This window comes from Pan paniscus, chromosome 19 (assembly GCF_029289425.2).
Source record: "Pan paniscus chromosome 19, NHGRI_mPanPan1-v2.0_pri, whole genome shotgun sequence".
In the NCBI taxonomy this organism is placed as follows: domain Eukaryota; kingdom Metazoa; phylum Chordata; class Mammalia; order Primates; family Hominidae; genus Pan; species Pan paniscus.
The window spans coordinates 7,657,188-7,674,778 of record NC_073268.2 but is presented as its reverse complement, the minus strand read 5'-3'; the positions used below and the strand labels follow the sequence as shown (position 1 = coordinate 7,674,778).

The 17,591-nt window shown below is 50.8% G+C and overlaps 2 protein-coding genes and 1 pseudogene across 3 annotated transcripts; 2 read left to right on the top strand and 1 right to left on the bottom strand.

Moving 5' to 3' along the window:
• The first annotated feature begins 168 nt into the window (after nucleotides 1-168).
• On the top strand, nucleotides 169-7,039 carry LOC103784932 (putative uncharacterized protein FLJ46235). 2 transcript variants are annotated; one of them, XM_055102186.3, is made up of 4 exons: nucleotides 169-280; nucleotides 3,856-4,045; nucleotides 6,109-6,166; nucleotides 6,260-7,039. In XM_055102186.3, exon 4 carries the CDS (start codon nucleotides 6,336-6,338, stop codon nucleotides 6,885-6,887), a length of 552 nt encoding a protein of 183 aa, XP_054958161.2. In that variant the 5' UTR covers nucleotides 169-280; nucleotides 3,856-4,045; nucleotides 6,109-6,166; nucleotides 6,260-6,335; the 3' UTR covers nucleotides 6,888-7,039. The 2 variants fall into 2 exon arrangements, with proteins under 2 accessions (XP_054958161.2, XP_034797084.3); XM_034941193.4 differs by lacking the exon at nucleotides 6,109-6,166.
• Nucleotides 7,040-7,169: 130 nt separating this feature from the next.
• Nucleotides 7,170-9,916, top strand: LOC129394506 (nascent polypeptide-associated complex subunit alpha, muscle-specific form-like). Its single transcript, XM_063598835.1, has 3 exons — nucleotides 7,170-7,181; nucleotides 7,314-7,449; nucleotides 7,823-9,916. The coding sequence occupies exons 1-3, from the start codon at nucleotides 7,170-7,172 to the stop codon at nucleotides 8,698-8,700; spliced, it is 1,026 nt and encodes a 341-aa protein (XP_063454905.1). The 3' UTR covers nucleotides 8,701-9,916.
• Nucleotides 9,917-10,932: 1,016 nt separating this feature from the next.
• The window catches only part of LOC117976393 (protein capicua homolog), a 39,403-nt pseudogene continuing 32,744 nt past the window's right edge, over nucleotides 10,933-17,591 (bottom strand).

The window sequence follows — 17,591 nt, the reverse complement described above, 5'->3', positions numbered from 1 at the left end:
TGATAGCCAATGTCTTTAGTTCCTAGTACGTACCAGTGCTGTTTGAACACTCTCCCTGCGCTCTGTGCTCTTCCTATGATGAAGTGAAAATTTCATGTAAGGACAGGAAAAGTGTATCCTGGCCAGCTGTGGGGCTGGATCCACGTGGGGTCAGCCCGTGGCATGTTTGGCCATCACACCGTGCTCACTGCTGCTCCTTCTTTTCCTTGTACTGTTATGACATCAGCGTCTCTTCTGAGACCACCTGTGCCTGCTCATATTTAGGCCTGATACTGCCCAGGTGTGTGACCCTAGGCAGGTTCTCAAACCTCTCACCTGTAAAATGGAGATGGTGCTAGGACCTTCCATGGGGTGGTTGCAAAGGTTAAGCGGGGGTGGTTAACCAAAGCCTAGGAGCATCAAGGAGCACCATTGAGACACAGCGAGTATTTGTGGAATATTAATTCTTAATTCTTTAATAATTCTCTAATGAATTATTTACTTAATTCCTTTAGGATCAATCATCATTTATTCAGTCAACTGTTAGGCTCTAATCATTTTCAGTTAGGTTAGAGATAGCATAGGGTTATGACTGTTAGGGTTAGGGTGGGGATTAAAATTCTATATGAGATTTGGGTTGGGAAACAGAGTCAAACCATATCATCAGTTCAATATTTTATATTAAGAGTTAGAGATGTTGAACTCATATTCCTCATGGAGGTTAAAAACTCTATATGATGGTGAGAAGTTGTAGTTAGAAAATTTATTGATTCTAGAAATTTATCTTTGTACACTAAGGACCCGTATTCATTAAACTAAAATAAAATATTCTGAGAACTGTGTGATGTGACTAAGCTATGACCGTACCAGCTCATTTAATCCTTACCAACTGATAACTATAGTGCCCACATTTTGCTCATGAGGAAACAGAATTAGAAAGATAAAATATCTTGCCTAGACTCCCAGCTAGCAAGTGACCTATGCCAGGCTTGAGTCTACCGACAGATCTGAAGTCTTGGACTTTTAATTACTATTCCTATTCAAGTCTATCATTTTGGATGTATTTTCTGGGTGACAGGGTGAGACCGTCTCAAACAAAAAAAGAAACCCAAAAAGTTTGTTTGTGAAGAAGGAGGAAAACTAGTTTTATGTGGTGTCATCAAGAAGTGAGAAAGGAAAATGTCTTGATCATAGAGCATGATCTGATACTTTAAAAGTTGCCGAGAGGTCAAATAATGAAGGCAGATGGGACCTTTTGAGCTTACTGGTGACCTTCATATGAGCAATTTCACTGTTGGAGATGAAGCCATGTTGGTGTTCAGTTACTCAACATTATTCAACATCCCTTCATGCTAAAAACTCTCCATAAACTAGATATTGATGGAACGTATCTCAAAATAATAAGAACTATTTATGACAAATCCACAGCCAATATCATAGTGAATGGACAAAAGCTGGAAGCATTCCCTTTGAAAACTGGCACAAGACGAGGATGCCTTCTCTCACCACTCCTATTTAACATAGTACTGGAAGTTCTGGCAAGGGCAATCAGAGAAAGAAATAAAGCATATTCAAATAGGAAGAGAGGAAGTCAAATTATCTCTGTTTGCAGATGACATGATTTTATATTTAGAAAACCCCATCGTCTCAGCCCAAAAACTCCTTAAGCTGATAAGCAACTTCAGCAAAGTCTCAGGATACAAAATCGATGTGCAAAAATGACAAGCATTCATATACAGCAACAATAGACGAGAGCCAAGTCATGAGTGAACTCCCATTCACAATTGCTACAAAGAAAATGAAGTACCTAGGAATACAACTTACAAGGGATGTGAAGGACCTCTTCAAGGAGAACTACAAACCACTGCTCAAGGAAATAAGAGAGGACACAAAACAATGGAAAACCATTTCATACTCATGGATAGGAAGAATCAATATAGTGAAAATGGCTATACTGCCCAAACTAATTTATAGATTAAGTGCTATTCACATCAAACTTCCAGTGACTGTCTTCAAAGAATTAGAAAAAACTACTTTAAATTTCATATAGAACCACAAAAAGAGCCCGTATAGCCAAGACTACCCTAGGCCAAAAGAACAAAGCTGGAGGCATCACGCTACCTGACTTCAGACTATACTACAAGGCTACAGTAACCAAAACAGCATGGTACTGGTACCAAAACAGAAATATGGAACAATGGAACAGAACAGAGGCCTCAGGAATAACACCACACATCTACAACCATCTGATATTTGACAAACCTGACAAAAACAAGCAATGGGGAAAGGATTCCCTATTTAATAAATGGTGCTGGGAAAACTGGCTAGCCGTATGCAGAAAACAGAAACTAGACCTCTTTCTCACACCTTATGCAAAAATTATGTCAAGATGGGTTAAAGACTTAAATGTAAAACCCAAAACCATAAAAACCCTAGAAGAAAACCAAGGCAATAGGGTTAGGGTTAGGGTCAGGGTCAGGGTTAGGGTCATGGTTAGGGTCAGGGTCAGGGTCAGAGTTAGGGTCAGGGTCAGGGTTAGGGTTAGGTTAGGGTGAGGGTTAGGGTCAGGGTCAGGGTTAGGTTAGGGTTAGGGTCAGGGTCAGGGTTAGGTTACGGTGAGGGTTAGGGTCAGGGTCAGGTTTAGGGTCAGGGTCAGGGTGAGGGTCAGGGTAAGGATCAGGGTAGGGTCAGGGTTCGGGTTCGGGCTCGGGTTAGGGTGAGGGTTAGGGTGAGGGTGAGGGTTCGGGTCAGGGTCAGGGTCAGGGTAGGGTCAGGGTTCGGGTTCGGGTTCGGGTTGGGGTTAGGGTTAGGGTTGGGTTAGGGTTAGGGTAGGGTTAGGGTTAGGGTAGGGTTAGGGTTAGGTGTAGGGTCATGGTTAGGGGTAGGGTCAGGGTCAGGGTTAGGGGTTAGGGGTTAGGGTTAGGGTTGGGTTAGGGTTAGGGTCAGGGTCAGGGTCTAGGGTCAGGGTCTAGGGTCAGGGTCTAGGGTCGGGGTCTAGGGTTAGGGTCAGGGTTAGGGTTAGGGTAGGGTTAGCGTTAGGGGTAGGGTCAGGGTTAGGGGTAGGGTCAGGATCAGGGTCAGGGTCAGGGTGAGGGGTTAGGGGTTAGGGTTATGGTTAGGGTTGGGTTAGGGTTAGGGTCAGGGTCAGGGTCTAGGGTCGGGGTCTAGGGTTAGGGTCAGGGTTAGGGTCGGGGTTGGGGTCGGGGTCAGGGTCAGGGTTAGGGTTAGGGTTTGGGTTTTAGGGTTAGGGTTAGGGTTTGGTTAGGGTTAAGGTTAGGGTTAGGGTTGGGTTAGGGTTAGGGGTTAGGGTTAGTGTTTGGTTTCGGGGTTGGGGTTGGGGTTTGCGGTTAGGGTTGGGGTTGGTGTTGGTGTTAGGGTTTGAGGTTGGGGGTTTGGGGTTGGGTTTGGGGTTAGGGTTAGGGTAGGTTTAGGGTAAGGGTAAGGGTTAGGATTAGGGTTTAGGGTTAGGGGTAAGGGTTAGGTTTAGGGTAGGGTTAGGGTAAGGGTAAGTGTTAGGATTAGGGTTTAGGGTTAGGGGTTAGGGGTTTGGGTTCGGGGTTAGGGGTTAGGGTTAGGGGTTAGGGGTTAGAGTTAGGGGTTAGGGTTAGGGATTAGGGTTAGGGCTAGGGTTAGGGTTAGGGTTAGTGTTAGTGGTTAGGGGTAGGGTTCGCGTTCGGTTTGATGGGGTTTGGGGTTAGGTTTAGGGTTAGAGTTTGGGGTTTGGGTTAGGGGTTAGGGGTTGGGGTTAGGGTAGAGGTTAGGAGTTAGGGGTTAGGGTTAGGGGTTATGGTTGGGGTAAGGGTTAGTGTAGGGTTAGGGTTAGGGTTAGATTACAATTTCTAACCTGTTTTGTTCTGTTTTTTTTTTCTGAGACAGGGTCCCCTCTGTTGTCCAAGGCTGGAGTGTAGTAGCGCTATCACAGCTGACTGCAGCCTCAACCTTCCAGGCTGAAGTGATCCTCCCACCTCAGCCTCCCACGTGGCTGAGACTACAGGTGCTTGCCAGTATGCCCAACTAATATTTGGAATTTTCGTATACGTGGATTCCAGAGGGGTGACAGCGAAACGTGAGTAAGCATGGATTTTGGTATATGCAGAGATGGGGGGCTGGAACTGATTCTGTATACTGAGGGACGACGACTGTATATGTTTTTACAATTATGCTGTAGGATACATACTGTTGCATAGCCTTGAAAATAATCATTTTTAATTGAGTGGAATAATAATAATATTGATAAAAGTAGCAGCTGGCCAGGTGTGGTGGCTCACACTGGTAATCGCAACACTTTGGGAGGCTGAGGCAGGAGGATGGCTTGAGGCCAAGAGTTTGCGATAGGCCTTGGAAACAAAGGGGGAGTCACCATCCCTACAGAAAAATACATGAATTAGCCTAGTGTGGTGGCATGTTCCTGTAGTCCCAGCTACTTGGGAGGCTGAGGTGGGAGGATCACTTGAGCCCAGGGAGGCTGAGACTGCAGTGAGTCATAATCAGGCCTCTGCACTCCAGCCTGGGTGACAGAGTGAGACCCTGTCTCAAAACAACAAAAAAGTAGCAGCTAACATCCACTGACCTTTTATACCAGGTGCCTATTGATAGCATAGTTTAATTTCTTATAACTGTTTCTTATTTCACTTACCAACTCTGTCTTCAGTTACTCCCAGATTTTTACTGTGTGTGTACAGATGACCTTTTGTTTAGATTGAATTGTCTCCCCAGAAGTAAGATTACTGTGAGTCATGGTGAATGAACATTCTCATTACCCTTGATGTAAATTGACAGGGTTTTGGGTGCCTCCCAGCTATAATCTTAGCACTTTGGGAGGCTGAGAGAGGAGGATTGCTTGAGGCCAAGAGTTGGAGGAGGCAGTATGGCAGTATGGTGAGACCCTGTCTCCATTATTTTAAAAAATTGACAGGCTTTACCCGGGAAGGCTTATACACAATTTAAACACCCCTCATAGTATAAGAAAGTGCCCATTTCACTGCACCTTTGCCAGCACAGGGTATTATAATTTAGTAAGCCATTTTTTGTTTGATTATTTTAAATAGACAAAAGACCTCATGTTACTTTACTTGTCACATTTCAACATCTTTCCTCAGCTTATTGGCTCTATTTCTTTTCTGTCTGTAAATGGTTGTTGTTGTTTTGTTCTTTGAGACAGGGTCTTGCTCTGTCACCAGGCTGGACTGTAGTGGCATAATCATGCCTCACTGCAGCCTTGACCTCCCAGGCTCAAACTTCAGCATTCCGAGTAGCTGGGACTACAAGTGTGCACCACCAGCCCCAGCTAACTTTTTTCTTCTTTTGGATAGAGATAGGGTCTCACTGTGTTGTCCAGACCAGTCTCTAGCTCCTGGCCTTAAGCAATCCTCCTGCATTAGCTTCTCAAATTGCTGGAATTTCAGGCATGAGCCACCATGCCTGGCCTGGGCTAGTCCCATATTCTCTAGAGTTCTCTTTACTTTGTGCTAGCCAGTCTCTCATTATGCTGTTCACCTGTTATAATGAATAATTCTCTGTATTAAATTTTACCACTTTAAAATTTTGAGTGGTTTATGCTTCCTGATTGGACTCTGACTAATATGTTAGGAAGGGTCCCAGGAGATAAACACACAGAGATGGGATTTGGGCATAGGTTTGGTTTCCCAGGGGGCAGTGCTGAGCTCTTTGCCAGTGGGAAATGGGATGCTGGTGATTTCCAGTAGGTGACCTCACAGTGACTCAAGCTACCACTTACTGTTGATTGTGACGAAATGCCAGCTGAGGCACATGCCTTGGGAGCTAAGTGGTTGCTGCCCTTGACCACTGTGAAGACTGGTTTGGGAAGGGTCGTTTTGGATGCACGTGAGCAGGGGTCCCCAACTCCTGAGCCATGGAGCCGCAAGGAGCCACACAGCAGGAGGTGAGCGGTGTTGAGTGAGGGAGTGAGGGAAGCTTCGTCTGTATTTACAGCCACTCCCCTTTGCTCACATTCCCGCCTGAGCTCCACCTTCTCAGATGAGCAGCAGCATTAGATTCTCATAGGAGAACGCACCCTGTTGTGAACCGTGCATGTGAGGGATCTAGGTTGCACTGTCCTTATGAGAATCTAATACCTATTGATCTGTCACTTTCTCCCATCACACTCAGGTGGGACCATCCAGTTGCAGGAAAACAAGCTTAACACGCCCACTGATTCTACATTATGGTGAGTTCTATAATTATTTTATTATATATTACAGTGTAATAATGGAAATAAAGTGCCTAATAAATGCAAATGTGCTTACATGTTTTGGCCCAGCTCCTACCTCCCGGCAGCCTCTCCAGGCCCAGAACTTTCTCCAGTCAGCCTCTACAGACCAAGCTCATGACTCACAATGGCCTATTTAGGCCCATACCCTACGTCACGGCAGTCTCCGCAGATGAGGCTACTGCCTCACAACAGCCTCCACAGGCACAGCTCCATCGTTACAACGGCCTCTTTAGACCCAGCTCCTGCCTCCCAGCCTTCTCTCCAGGCCCTGAACTTTGTCAAGTCGACCTCACCAGGTCCAGCTCATGCTTCTTTGCAGCCTCTCCAGGCCCAGCTCCTGCATCTTGGTGGCCCCTCCAGGCCCAGCCTCTGCCTCCCGTCGGCCTCTACAGTCCCAACATCTGCCTCACAGCAGATTCTTCACGCCCAGCATCTGCCTCACTGTGGACCCCCCAAGCCAAGCTCCCAACCTTTCAGCAGCTTCTACACACCCAGCTCCTACCACCCAGTGGCCTCTTTAGGCCAAGCTCATGCTTCACAAGGGCCTTTCCAGGCCCAACTTTTGTCTCATGGCAACCTTCCCTGGCCAGATTCCTGCCTGTCTCCCAGCAGCCTCGACAGGCCCAGGTCTTGCCTCACACTGGCCTCTCTACATCCAGCTTATGCCTCACGGTGACCTCTCCAGGCCCAACTCCTGTCCCAGGACGTCATCTCCGGGCCCAAAACTTACTCAAGTCAGACTCTCTAGTCCCAACTGCTGCCTTCTGGTGGCCTATGAAGGCCCAAAATCTCCTCAAGTTGACCTCTCCAGGCCCAGCTCCTGCCTCCTGTTAGCGTCTACAGGCTCAACCTCTGCCTCATGGGGGCTTCTCCAGGCCCACCTCTTCCTCTTGGCTGGGTCTACAGGCACAACTGCTGCCTCACAACAGCCTTTTTTGGCCCAGTTCCTGTCCAGCTCATGGCGGCCAATGTAGGCCCAAAACTTCCTCAAGTCAAACTCTCCAGGCCCACCTTCTGCTTCCCGGTGGCATGAACAGGCCCAGCTTTGACTTGAGAACAGCCCCTGCAGGCCCTGCTCTTGCCTCCCAGGGGCTTTTTCCAGGCCCAGCTCTTGCTTCATGGCAGCTGCCCCAGGCCAAATTTCTGCCTGCCTGCCAGCAGCCTCAACAGGCACAGCTCCTCCCTCACAGTGGCCCATTTAGGCCCAACTCATGACTGTCGGGCCATTTCCAGGCCTAGTGCCTGCCTCGTGGCTGACTCTTGAAGCCCAAAACTTCCTCAAATCAGCCTTTTGCCCAACTTCTGTCTACTGTCGGAATCTACAGGCCAGCCTCTGCCTCACAGTGGAGCCTCCAGACCCAGATGGTGTCTCACTGTGGCATCCTCAGGCGAAGCTCCTGCCTTTCGGCAGCCTCTCCAGGCCCGGCTCCTCCTGCCTCCCAGTGGCCTCTTTTGGCCCAGCCCAGCTCATGTCTCCCAGCGGCCTTCCCAAGCCCCACTTTTGACTTTCGGTGGCCTCTGCAGGCCTTGACAAAGCCCAGCCTCCTGCCTCCTGAAGGCCTGCACAGGCCCAGCCTCTGCCTCACAGTGGACTCTCCACGCCCAGCTAGCTGTCGCCTCACTGCGGCCTCCCGAGTCCAAAGCTCCTGCCTCTCGGCTGCTTCAGCAGGCCCAGCTCCCGCCTGCCGGTGGCCTCTTCAGGCCCATGGGGCTCATTCCTCACAACGGCCTTTCCAGGCCCAGTTTTTCCCTTCCGGCGGCCTCTCCGGGCCCAGAACCTCCTCAAGTCGGCCTCTCCAGACCCACTTGCACCCTCCGGGCGTCCTCTCCGGGCCCAGCTCTTCTTCCTGGTTGCGTCTCCAGGCTCGACTCCTGCCTCTCAACAACCTCTTTGGACTCAGTGCCTACCCATCTCCTGGCAGCCTAGGTCGGCCCACAGCTTCCTCAAGCCAAGCTCCCCAGGCCCAGGTCAGGCCTCACGGTGGCCTCTCCAGGATGAGCTCCTGCCCTCCGATGGCATCTCCAGGCCCCAAATGGTCTCCGGTCGGTGGGCTCCTCCACACCAGGCTTGGGCCTCCCGGCGACCGCTGCAGGCCCAAGATGTCCTGAAGTCAGCCTCTCCCGGCCCTGCCTCCCAGCAAGTAAGCAAGCTCTTTTGGCTCAACTCCTGCCCAGCTCCCAACCGCCTTTGTAGGCCCCGAACTTTCTCCAGCCAAGCTCTGAGGGCCCACTTCCTGCCTCCTGGTGGCCTGTACAGGCCCAGCACTGGTTGGAGAACAGCCTCTGCAGGCCCCGCCCTTGCCTCCCAGGGGCTTCTCCAGGCCCAGCTCTTGCCCCCACGGCGGCCTCCCGGGGCCAAGTCCCTGCCTGCCTCCCAGCAGCCCGCGTGCGGCCCAGCTCCTCCCTCATGGTGGCCTGTTGATGCCCAACTCATGCCTCTGGCACCCTGCCCACACCGGCCCCTCCCACGCGGACAGAGGTCAGCGTGAGCCCCTTGCCTCACACCGGCCCCTCCCACGCTGACAGAGGTCAACGTGAGCCCCTGCCTCAACAGGCCACCGTGAGGGAGGAGCAGGGTCGCACGCGGGCTGCTGGGAGGTAGGCAGGGACTTGGGCCCGGGAGGTCGCGGCGGGGCGAGAGCTGGGCCTGGAGACTCCCCTGGGAGGCAACAGCGGGGTCTGCAGATGCCGGTCTCCCGCCGGAGCTGGGACTGTTCAGTCACTGGGAGAAGGGATGTGGGTCTGAAGAGCTTGGTTGCAGAAACTTCGGGGTCTACAAACGCAGGCGGGAGCTGAGCCAAAAGAGCTTGTTTGCTGGGAGGTGGGAGATGCAGCCAGGAGGAACAGCTGGGCCATGCGGGAGGCGGAGGCCAGGCCTCCTCAAGTTGGCCTCTCAGACCCACTTGCAGCCTCCTGGCGTCCTCTCCGGGCCCAGCTCTTCCTCCCGGCTGCATCTCCAGGCCGGACTCTGGGCCGACTCCAGGTCCCAACAACGTCTCAGGCCTCACGGTGGCCTCTCCAGGCTCAGCTCCTGCCCTCCGATGGCATCTGCAGGCCCCAAACGGCCTCCGGTCGGTGGGCTCTTCTAGGCCCAGCTTGGGCCTCCCGGCGGCCTCTGCAGGCCCAAGTCATCCTCAAGTCGGCCTGGAAGTGGGCCTGGAAGAGCAGCAAGTCGGCCTCCCCGGGCCCAGCTCCGTCCTCTCGGCGGCCTCTCCAGATGCAAAACTTCCTCGAGTCAGCCTCTCCAGGCCCAGCTCCTGCCTCCCAGTGGCCTCTTTCGGCCCAGCCCAGCTCATGGCTCTCGGCGGCCTTCCCAGGCCCCGCTTTTGACTTTTGGCAGCCTCTGCAGGTGCAGAACTTGATCTCCAGTCGGCCTTTGCAGGCCCGGCCTCCTGCCTCTCGAAGGCCTGCACGGGCCCGGCCTCGGCCTCGGCCTCACAGCGGACTCTCCACGCCCAGCTAGCTCTCGCCTCACTGCGGCCTCCCCAGTCCAAAGCTCCTGCCTTTTGGCCACTTCGGCAGGTCCAGCTACTGCCTGCCAGTGGCCTCTTTAGGCCCAGCTCATTCCTCACAACGGCCTTTCCAGGCCCCGTTTTTCCCTTCCGGCAGCCTCTTGGCCTCTAATTTGTTTATCTTTTGTGTATAAATCCCAAAATATTGAATTTTGGAATATTTCCACCATTATATATTTTGGTAGGTAATTTATTTGGAGTGAGTTTCTGCACCATGCCCGAATTTTTTATTTTATTTTCCTTATTATTTGGTGTTAAACAGGTTTAATGACGGTCATGGCAACTTTTTGGCATGATGAAAAATATCGCCCATGATCAACGTGTTCTGTTCTGGGGAAGGGGGCAAAGGCAGGGTGAATCACTTTCTTAAAAAGTATAGCTCAAGTTGGGAGTGCAGAGGGAATGGGGAGAAAACCCTCCCGCTGCCTGTGTCGAAGTGCAGGAGCCCCCACCCCCATACTCACCTGAGTCCAGCCCCTCTGGGGAAAGAAGGGGTGCATGAACTCCCCCTAGTTCACAGGCGCCTCCCTGTGGCCCAAGGCCCTCTTCACACTCCATCTTGTAGCCCCAGCAGGAGCTATTTTCCGAAAAGTGAAAAGCTCTGAAGGTCCCACAATTCATGGTATGTACAGGGGCTTGGAGGAGGGAAACTGCCCAGCTTTCTCCCGGCACAGCTGCAGGGGTAGGGGGTATAGATAAGAGGAGCAGGCCTTGGCCAGGCGTGGTGGCTCACGCCTGTAATCCCAGCACTTTGGGAGGGGGAGGCAGGCAGATCACGATGTCAGGAGATCGAAATCAGCCTGGCCAAGATGATGAAGCCCCGTCTGTACTAAAAATAAAAAATTAGCCGGACGTGGTAGCGTGCACCTGTAATCCTAGCTACCCGGAAGGCTGAGGCAGGAGAATGGCGTGAACCCGGCGGGAAGAGTTTGCAGTGAGCCAAGATCACACCACTGCACTCCAGCCTGGGCGACAGAGCAAGACTCGGTCTCAAAAAAAAAAAAAAAAAAAAAAAAAAAAAAAAAAAAAAAAAAGAGGCAGGCCTTACTCCATCCCAAACTGAAAGGATTAAATGGCTTTACCTGGGAGAAGATAACCATCCTGCCCTCCATTGCTACCCCCACATACTGTCCATGTTCTCAGGGGGTACTGTGAGTCCTGGGATCTTTGGGGTTGCCCACCTGCCTGTGGTAGTTATGGAGACCCCCAGGTGTTGAGGCAGGGCTGGGGTGTCCCCTTCCAACCAGGCTGTCAAGGCCCCAACTCTGGGGCAGAGGCAGTGGCAGGGCAGCCAGGGTTGCGCCAGAGCCTGAGCAGGTTGAGGTGGGGTCAGGCAGGGCTTGGAGTCAGGGCAGGGGCAGCAGCAGTGGACCCGCTATGCACACATCTTCTTCTCCAAGGTTTGTGTGCAGAACATCCTGCCCATGATGCCCCAGCAGCTTCAGTTGGCACCTGCCCCAGTCCAGCCTCTGGGAACCATGCAGCAGCTCCCAGCGGCCCTGCACCCACCACCAGCATCCGTTTCACCTGCAGTTAAAGATCCGTGAGGTGCCCAGAAGATCATGCAGTCATCAGTCCCACGGAGCAGCCCGCGAGGCTGAGGCTCCTCCCACTGGACCGCCCCCCAACTGGCACTACTGCTGCCCCTGCCCCTACTCTCAGCCTCACGTGACTCTCGGGCAGAGGCAGTGGTGGGGCAGCCAGGGCAGCGTCAAGAGTCTGAGCCAGGTGAGGTGCGGTCAGGACCCCCACAGGGCTGGGAGTCAGGGCAGGGGCAGAACAAACCTTGGAGGGGAAGATGTGTGCATAGTGGGCCTGGAGGGTGGCTGTGGCCTAGTGGACGGGAAGAAGCAGTGGGCCTGGAAGAGCTGCTTGATCAGGGCTGGCACTGGTCCAGGGCACGTGCAGTGAAGAGGACAGCGCCTTCTCGGTCTCCGGTTCCCTGAGCCTGTCCTCGGCTTCTCCACCTGTACAGGCAAAGGGGAAGCTGTCCCCATCACACATGGCACAGTTGGGGGTGTCGGGCTTTGGACTGCAGCTGGAGCATCTTCTCATCTTGCATTTGGGCATGGTGGGGTCCTTCAGTGTGGGATCCATGCCCGTGGGGTTCCCTCTGCCCCGACCCCGAAAGCCCAGTCAGTTTCTCTTCAGGCTCTGCCCCCCGGGTGGCTCAGCTCAGCTCCTGCCTAGGAAAGCCTTAGTGTTGGGAGGGACCCTGATGACTGAGGAGGCTGGTAGCTCCAGGTCGCCCACACTTTCAGGTCTCTTGCACCTTCTTTCAGAAGGTGGCAGGATCCATTGGGAGGAAACAGGTCACCTTGGAAGGCGTCCCTGGGCCCCCATCCCCAGGGGTAGGGGCCGTAGGGGGCCCGCTCTGCTGCCTTGACCAGACTCCTGGGCTTTGAAGGCTCCTGGGCCCAGTAAGAAGGAGGTGGGTGCCAAGGTTGAGGAGGAAGCATCCGAGTATGTGTAGGAGGAGGACAGGGTGGGACCATAGACTTTGCCAAAAGCTGCAGGTGGATCGGGGGACCCTGGGGACTCAGGATCCAGCAAGGGGCGGCAGGAGTAAAGGAGGAAGGAATGACAGGTGCAAATACCTTCCCACCAAAGCCCTTGTTGCCCTCTGGCTCCTCCGCAGAGTTGTTCCCACTCTCAGTCGGTCACCCACTCCTTGAACTTGAGATCGGTGTCAGTGGTGCTAAAGCCATCATCAGCAATGACATCATCACCCCTTCCTCCTCATGGATGACCGTGTGCTCCTCGTCACTCGCTATGTCCTCACTGGCCATGTGCTGGGAATGAGCAGCTCAGGTGGGCAGCAGCAGGGCTGCCCACTGGTCACCTCCCTCACCAGGGGCTGCAAAGTGGCCTGGAGCTCCATACTGAGTAGAAGGCTTTGGGCCAGAGTATGATGCAGTGCCAGACACCACCTGTGTCAGTTCCCGTAGTGCCTGATGGTCTATTTCCATACCATCCAGGCTGTGTACCCCGCTGTGGGAGAAGGCTTGGGCCAGGCTGAGCCAGGTTCCCTGACTGTGTGCAGCCGTTCTGCCCCACAGAAGCTGCTCCTTGGTATCCGAGCTCTGGAGTGTTTGGGCTGCAACTGACAGGAGTTCAGAGGACACCCTAGGGGCAGTGGCAGTGCCCGTCTCTGATATGCTCTGCTCCCATGAGCCCTTGTTACACTCCTGCTAGCCCCTGGCTTGTGGGCTTGGCCTCTGAGCTGGACTTCTTTCGGTCCTTGTTGCAAGTGGGCCACCTTCACCTGGAAGGCCAGGTCGTGGTATTTCTGCATCTCATTGGGCCCCAGGGTGTACCACCGCTCACTCAGCATCTGGCTGATGGTCCAGTTATCCTGGTTGGGGTGACCCTGGTGCGCCCCGCCAGGGCCTGGTGCCACTTGCTGAAGATCATGACCGCCACTCATGGGCCACCGGATGTGGTCCTTGTCCCATTTGTTGGGGCTGCATCCATCCTTCTCAGAAGATGAGTCCTGTTCCTTGCGCAGGGCACTGAGGGACTGGGCCTGACATCATCTGAGTGGTAGAGGCAACTGGGTGTCAGGAGACATGATGGAGAGGAAAGCATCATCATGGTCATTCTCTGTCTCACTGTCCAGCAGGGACTCCCCTGAGGGGCCCAGGGCTCCTCCTCCATGGTGGGAGGTGAGCTTTTACCAGGTTCCACCACCCCCAAAGTGTGTGGGGTTGCGGGCCCTGGGCTTTCAGGGCAGGTGGCTCCAGGGGGCCGCCCAGGGTCAACACTCCCTGTCCCACCTGGTGGATGCTCATGAGCAACAGCTGCCAACTTGGCAGGTTGCTTTCTCTGGTTGGAGGCCACTGAGTGACTGGCAGGTTGCTGGCCTCGTGTGGCTGCAGGGAGGGGTGAGGAAGGGGATGGAGTACCAGGGGAACACGGCCGCAGAGTGACCTTCCACATTCCTCCACACGAACATGCCGATGCCACGGGAGGCCTCACTGAATGCAGGCCTGGGGGCCGAGTACTTGGTCCGGGCAGGGGGTTCCTGGCAGGGGCTCACACCTCCTCGCCCCCTCCTCAGCCAAGGTGGCTTGGGCCCAGAGAAGGGGGGGTTGGAGAGGAGCAGAAGGCCAGGCCTCAAGTTTTGTTTTTTTTGTTTGTTTTGTTTTTTGTTTTTGAAATGTAGTTTGACTCTTGTCACCCAGGCTGGAGTGCAGTGGCACGATGTCAGTGGCCTTCATACCTGGCTAATTTTTTGTATTTTTACTGGAGGTGGGGTTTTGCCATGTTGGCCAGGCTGGTCTTGACCTCCCGACCTCAGGTGATCCACCCACCTCAGCCTCCCAAAATGGGATTACAGTCATGAGCCACCGCTCCCAACATCATTCATTTTTACTTGAAAAACTCCGTTAAGCATTTTTTTAAGGTAGACCTAGTAGTCCTGAATGCCCTCAGCTTTGTTTGTCGAGGAAACACGTTATTTCTTTTTTCTTTCTGAAGGACAGCTTTGTCAGACATAATATTAGTTGCTGGCAGTTTTTTTATTTCAGCACTTTGAATGTATTATTCGATTCTGTCCTGACCTGCAAAGTTTCTTTAACTTTTGAATATTTGATTATATTGTGACTTGGTGAGTATCTATTTGGTTTGAACCTCTTTAGGAATCTTTAAGCTTCATGGATTTAGATGTCTAAATCTTTCCCATGATTTAGGCAGTTTTCAGCCATTCCTTAAATAAGCTTTCTTCTCCTTTCTCTACTTTCCTTCTCAAACTCCCATAACCTGACAATGGTTTGCCTAATGGTGTCTTGTTGGCTTTCTTTTCTCTGTCTCTTTTTTTTCTTTTTCTTTTTTTTTTTTGAGACAGACTCATGCTCTGTCACCCAGGCTGGAGTGCAATGTGTGGTCTCGGCTCACATTGCACTCCAACCTCCGCCTCCTGGGTTCAAGCGATTCTCCTGCCTCAGCGTCCCAAGTAGCTGGGACTACAGGTGTGTGCCACCACACCCGGCTAATTTTTGTATTTTTAGTAGAGATGGGGTTTTGTCATGTTGGCCAGGCTGGTCTTGAACTCCTGACCTCTTAATCTGCCTGCTTCAGCCTCCCAAAGTGTTGGGATTACAGGCTTGAGCCACCACGCCCCGCCTTCTTTTCTCTTTTTTATTCTTTTTTTCTTTGTCCTCTGACTGGATAATTTCAGAAGATCTATATTCAAGTTTACAGATTCTCTCTCCTGTTGAAGTTTACTATTGTGTTATATCACCCAGTCTGGTCTTGAACTCCTGGGCTCAAGCGACCCTCCCACCTTGGCCTCCCAAAGTGCTGAGTTTACAAGCATGAGCCACTGCATCCTGTCAGTCCCAGCACTTTGGGAAGCTGAGGTGGGAGGATCACTTGAGCTCAGGAGTTTGAGACCAGCCTGGGCAACATACTGAGAACTTGTCTCTATATTAAAAAAAAAAAAGTCTTTGGGAGGCCAAAGCAGGAGGATCACCTGAGGTCAAGAGTTCGAGACCAGCCTGGCCAACATGGCAAAACCCTATCTCTACTAAAAATACAAAAATTAGCCAGGTGTGGTGGCACACGCCTGTAGTGGTGGTGCATGCCTGTAGTCCCAGCTACTCAAGAGGCTGAGGCAGGAGAATCACTTGAACTGGGAGATGGAGGTTGCAGTGAGCTGAGATCGCACCAGTGCACTCCAGCCTGGGCAACAGAGTGAGACTCCATCTTATAAAAGGAAAAGAGAAAGAAAAGAAAAATTCCATATGTGAGTGTTTACTCCTGAGTTTTTGAGATTGTTATTAAGATCGTGCTCTACTGTGATGATTTGGGTTTGTTTGATAATCAGAAAAAAGCATATTCTTTTGGGTGTTCAGCCACACTGCTTTGGTGTCACAACTGCACATTGGTTTCACAGCTGCAGGACAAGTTCGAGCATCTTAAAATGATTCAACAGGAGTAGATAAGGAAGCTCGAGGAAGAGAAAAAACAACTGGAAGGAGAAATCATAGATTTTTATAAAATGAAAGCTGCCTCTGAAGCACTGCAGACTCAGCTGAGCACCGATACAAAGAAAGACAAACATCGTAAGAAGCAATAGTTTCTCTTACTATTCTGAGAGCCTTATCATTCTACATCCCATCTTCCTGTGAGATTGTCTTTGTAGCATTTAACTCTAATTGCAGTTCTCTTTTTAAAAATTGGCTTGCTTATTGTATATTTTCCCCAACTAAAGCATGAACTCCTAGCAGGGCGTGGTGGCTCATGCCTGTAATCTCAGCACTGTGGAAGGCCGAGGTGGGTCGACTACCTGAGGTCAGGAGTTTGAGACCAGCCTGACCAACATGATGAAACGCTGTCTCTACTAAAAATACAAAAATTAGCTAGGCGTGGTGGCTGGGACCTGTAATCCCAGCTACTTGGGAGGCTGAGGCAGGAGAATCACTTGAACCCTGGAGGTGGAGGTTGCAGTGAGCCGAGATCTCACCATTACACTCCAGCCTGGGCGACAAGAGCAAAACTCCATCTCAAAAAAAAAAAAAAAAAAGAAAGGTTGAACTTGAAGGCAGGTCCTGTGTCCATCTTTTCAGATTCTGTATCCCAGCACTTAGGACATAGACAAACACGAAGATGACAATCAATAGTTGCCAAAATGAAAAAACAAAAGAAACATGTAACATCATGTAAAAGAAGCTGGTTAGGTGGAGAAATTTCTTTACCATAGTCTTGCTTGTGGATCCAGTAGTGACTTTTACATTTTATATCTAAATAGAAGCTGGAGGCTTTGTTGGGTACTCATAGGCATAAAATATTATGTTATTTATTATAGAGTTAAATGCTACAAAGACAAATGTAATTAATAGGCCTATTTTCCTTTTTAAGTTCTACTCATAATTTCTTCATAGTTTTTATGATAAAAGGTTGGATTTTGATTAGAACTCCCATGCTTTTGTGTCAGAATTAAAACTGGTATTAAAATAAATAATTCAAAAGCTAGAGAAAGAGTACAATGAGAAGCCATGAGTTGCATTTGAATTATAATATTATGTCTTACAGATTTGGGGTATATGCTAAAGTTACCAAAGTTGTAGAAAATAAGGCCGGGCATTGTGGCTCACATCTGTAATTCCAGCACTTTGGGAGGCCGAGGTAGACGGATCATTTGAGGTCAGGAGTTCGAGACCAGCCTGGCCAACATGGTGAAACTCCGTCTGTACTAATAGTACAAAAATTAGCCAGGCGTGGTGGTGTGCACCTGTAGTCCTTGCTACTCAGAAAGCTGGGGCAGGAGCATCGCTTGTATCCAGGAGGCAGAGGTTGCAGTGAGCCGAGATTGTGCCACTGCACTCCAGCCTGGGTGACAGAGTGCTATGAGTCACCACACCTGGTATGAGCCACCATGCCTGGCCCACAATGACTTTTACACATGTTGTTAAATCATCTTACAGATTTTATAATTTGGGGGAAGAAAAGTTTCACTAAATGGTCTTTTAATGGAAACTCTACAAGAACCAGAATCTTTGCTTTGTTCACTTATGTATCCATTCCTAGGCCTAGAAAAATGTCTGACACATAGCGGCAATTATTCATTGAATAAATGGACCCAGCGATAGTACATTAGCTATGCTATATGCATACATTAAAGATGTAGATTATTGACTTTCAAAAGATAATTAATGTAACTTCTTACTGCTTCTGAACATGTTTGTGAGTTATATTGCTGAGGGACCTTTATCTTCTCATTCTTTCATCTTAACCCAGTGTTATAAAATGGAAATCACCAATATTATTCCATATCTAAAATTAATATCTACCTTGTAAAAAATATCACTCTGCTGCATTTGACAATAGACTTTTTAGGTAATAATGATGCAATCCATAGGGTTTTT

Excerpts from the sequence above, each read along its gene's own strand:
- LOC103784932 (XM_034941193.4), top strand. The coding sequence starts at position 6,336 with ATGGCCTATTTAGGCCCATACCCTACGTCACGGCAGTCTCCGCAGATG.
- LOC129394506 (XM_063598835.1), top strand. Across the intron at positions 7,450-7,822 it reads TCGGGCCATTTCCAGGCCTA|TGTCGCCTCACTGCGGCCTC; the intron begins GTGCCTGCCTCG and ends CGCCCAGCTAGC.